Source organism: Echinops telfairi, unplaced genomic scaffold (genome assembly GCF_000313985.2).
Source record: "Echinops telfairi isolate 266 unplaced genomic scaffold, ASM31398v2 ScPeMD7_3;HRSCAF=10, whole genome shotgun sequence".
Lineage (NCBI taxonomy): Eukaryota > Metazoa > Chordata > Mammalia > Afrosoricida > Tenrecidae > Echinops > Echinops telfairi.
This window is the reverse complement of record NW_022103899.1, coordinates 51,911,941-51,915,073: the sequence shown is the minus strand read 5'-3', so window position 1 is coordinate 51,915,073 and position 3,133 is coordinate 51,911,941. Positions and strand designations below refer to the sequence as shown.

General features: G+C 42.5%; 1 protein-coding gene across 1 annotated transcript; it reads right to left on the bottom strand.

The window, feature by feature from the left end:
- Positions 1–78: 78 nt before the first annotated feature.
- LOC101648954 (60S ribosomal protein L32-like) lies at positions 79–483 on the bottom strand. The gene has a single exon (XM_045294238.1). The coding sequence runs from the start codon at positions 481–483 to the stop codon at positions 79–81; it is 405 nt and encodes a 134-aa protein (XP_045150173.1).
- Between the last annotated feature and the right edge of the window lie 2,650 nt (positions 484–3,133).

The window sequence follows — 3,133 nt, the reverse complement described above, 5'->3', positions numbered from 1 at the left end:
CTGAAGACCCCACATGCTTTTTTTTTTTTTTTAATTTATGGTTTTATTTAGCACAAATAAAACTTGCAAATGGGCCATCTACTCATTTTCTTCACTGTGCAGCCTGGCGTTGGGATTGGTGACTCTGATGGCCAGCTGGGCTGCCCTTTCTACAATGGCTTTGCGATTCTTGGAGGAAACGTTGTGAGCAATCTCTGCACAGTAAGACTTGTTGCACATCAGCAGCACTTCTAGCTCCTTGACGTTGTGGACCAGGAACTTGCGAAGCCACTGGGCAGCATGTGCTTGGTTTTCTTGTTGCTCCCATAACCAATGTTGGGCATCAAGATCTGGCCCTTGAATCTTCTCCGCACCGTTGTCAATGCCTCTGGGCTTACGCCAGTTGCGCTTAATCTTGACATAGCGGATGGATTGGTGCCGGATGAACTTCTTGGTCCTCTTTTTTACAATTTTAGGCTTCACCAAGGGTTTGAGGGCAGCCATGATGCCGGTGGGAGATGGCCGCCTCCTCCGTGGGCAGCGCCGAAGAAGAGAAGGGAGAGCCCCCCACATCCTCCTAATTAGTGGCAGGCTTGCATTCCTGGGTGCAGCCCTGGTGTCAATTCGTCTTCTTGATGATCTTTCTCTCTCTTTTTTTTGATCTCCCACTTTGCTGGGCATAATGCCCTTTTCCCGAGACTGGCCTCTCCTGATAACATGGCCATCCTGCCTCCTACAGAGCATTCTGGCTGTACTTCTTTCAAGACAGATTTGATTATTTTCTGACAGTTCCGGAAGTAGTTTCAATAACCTTCATCAACACCATCATTTACAGACGTCTATTTTTCTCCCATTTTCCTTATTCAGTGTCTCTCTTTGCACAAGAAGCAGTTGAAATGCCATGGCTTTGGGTGCTGCAGATTTGCCCAATGTGACATATCCTTTGATTTCTTGACTGTCACACCCATGAGCATTGACTGTGGGTCCAAGTAAAGGGAAATTGCCATAAACGTTGATGTTGTCTCTGTTTATTATGATGCTTTCTATTGAGCCGGTTGTGAGATTGGGTTTTGGGGTTGTTGTTGTGTTTGTTTGTTTTTTATTATTGATTTGTAGCCACTACTGAAGGTCTCCGTTCTTGATTTTCATCACCAAATGCTTTAAGCCCTCCTCACTTAAAGCAAGTAAGGTTGTGGCATCTGTATACCGCAGCTTGTTAATAAACCTTCCTCCAATCCTGATGCTTCATTCTTCTTCCTATGGTCCAACTTCTCCCATCACTTGCTCAGCATACAGATTGAATAAGTATGATGAATGGATACAACCTTGACATGCACCATTCTTGGTCTGAAAACATGCAATGTTACATTGTTCAATTCATGCCTCCTGGGTCATGACTGCAAGGAACAATTCTGAAATGCTCCTATTAATAGCATTCTCTCTCTTTCATTGCCATTGAATCGATGCTGACTCATAGGGACCCTCTAGGACTGCATGGAGCTGCCCCTGAGAGTTTCTGAGACTGTAGCTCTTTATAAGAGTAGAAAGCCCCATCTTTCTCCAGCAGAGCAGCTGGTGGTTTTAAACTGTGGACCTTGCAGATTGCAGGCCCTCGATTAGCCCCTCCCCAACCAAGGCTCCTGTGAATAGCATTAGGAGAGGAAAATTATGGATTCTGTATTACTGAATTTCTATAGATGATAACTCTTCCATAATGTACCTAATAGTCTTTCTAACTTGTGACACAGGGTACAGTGGCAAAATCCAGGAAGGGTACACAAAATCTGCCCAGTGTTAACCGTGCTCAAAGGTTAACTTTGGTTTACCTAATCTACTACTGATAAAGTGTTATCGACGCCTAGAGTCTGAACATCTCCTTTACATATTTGGATTTGGAACCATAACTTGAACCATAACTGGGGAGACTAAAAATTCAACAGCTGTCACATTTTTGGCAATTTGGGGAGGTGAAAATACAGTCGTCCATAATATGGCATTGACTGCCAAATGTGTACATAGCATTTCATAAACAGTATGACATTTATTTCACTTAGGCCACTGTCTTATGGCCACAGGCCTTAGGGATTTTTATATCACAGATGTGACAGAAACCAGATTTCAAGAGCTTGCAAACCCCGAATGTTTCTTTGTATGAGCAGAAATCACTAACAGGTAATAATTCCATATGAATATTTTTTCAAAAGAAGTAGCAGCTATACAACTTCGAATAACGATGTCCAATAGTTATGATTCTGTAGTATATAATCAAATTTTTCATTATGTAATTCACAATAATAATAATCCCTGAGATTCAGCTTAGTATCACAGTAAAGCATGGGCTTAGCATCACAACAGACAAAGTAGAATTCCAGGCTCTCATCTCTAAGCACTTTTTATCTTTGGGCAATAGTCTTGATGGCATATGGCTTACAGACTGGGCTGCTAACCATGATGTAACAATTCAAGACCACTGGCAACTAGCAGATCCATAGGATACATAGGATAAGGTGACCAGACGTCCCGCTTTTGGTGGGACAGTCCTGATTTTTGGCGTTTTAAAAAAGTCCCGATTTTTGGAAAGAATGCATGACAAGCTAGGGAACGGTCTATTTGGTCCATATAGATCAAATTTTTAATCAAGAACACACACACACACACACACACACACACACAGTCAATAGTGTCCCACTTTAAATCTGGTCCCCTTACCATAGGATAAAGATGAGGCTTTCTATTCCCATAGACAGTTATAATCTTGGAAATCTATAGAGGCAGTTCTACCTGGTCCTACCTGGTCAGGTCACTATTAGCTATCATCTACTCAATGGCAATGAGTTTGAGTTATTTTGTTTGTTTCTTTGTCTGTCTTGTTTTGGTTTTCATCTTTGGGCAAGAAGAGATACACTTCCTTAGCTTTATACCTTCTGATTTCCAAATGGACCATTAAGATGGTGGTTCAGAAGCAGCACATGGAAGTATATCGTGTAATAAAGTCTGTAACACGGAAAGTGTAAAGAGGGCACAGATCTAAGTAGAATCCATGCATGTGCAGGGGTGTGTGCCTGCTCTGTGTGTGTATACATGTGCTGTGGGGGTGGGAGGCAGGTCCTGGGAAGTGAAAGTGGAAGCTAAAGAGGCATTAAAGCAAAGGAGT

Coding starts and splice junctions, on each gene's coding strand:
- LOC101648954 (XM_045294238.1), bottom strand. CDS start 483: ATGGCTGCCCTCAAACCCTTGGTGAAGCCTAAAATTGTAAAAAAGAGG.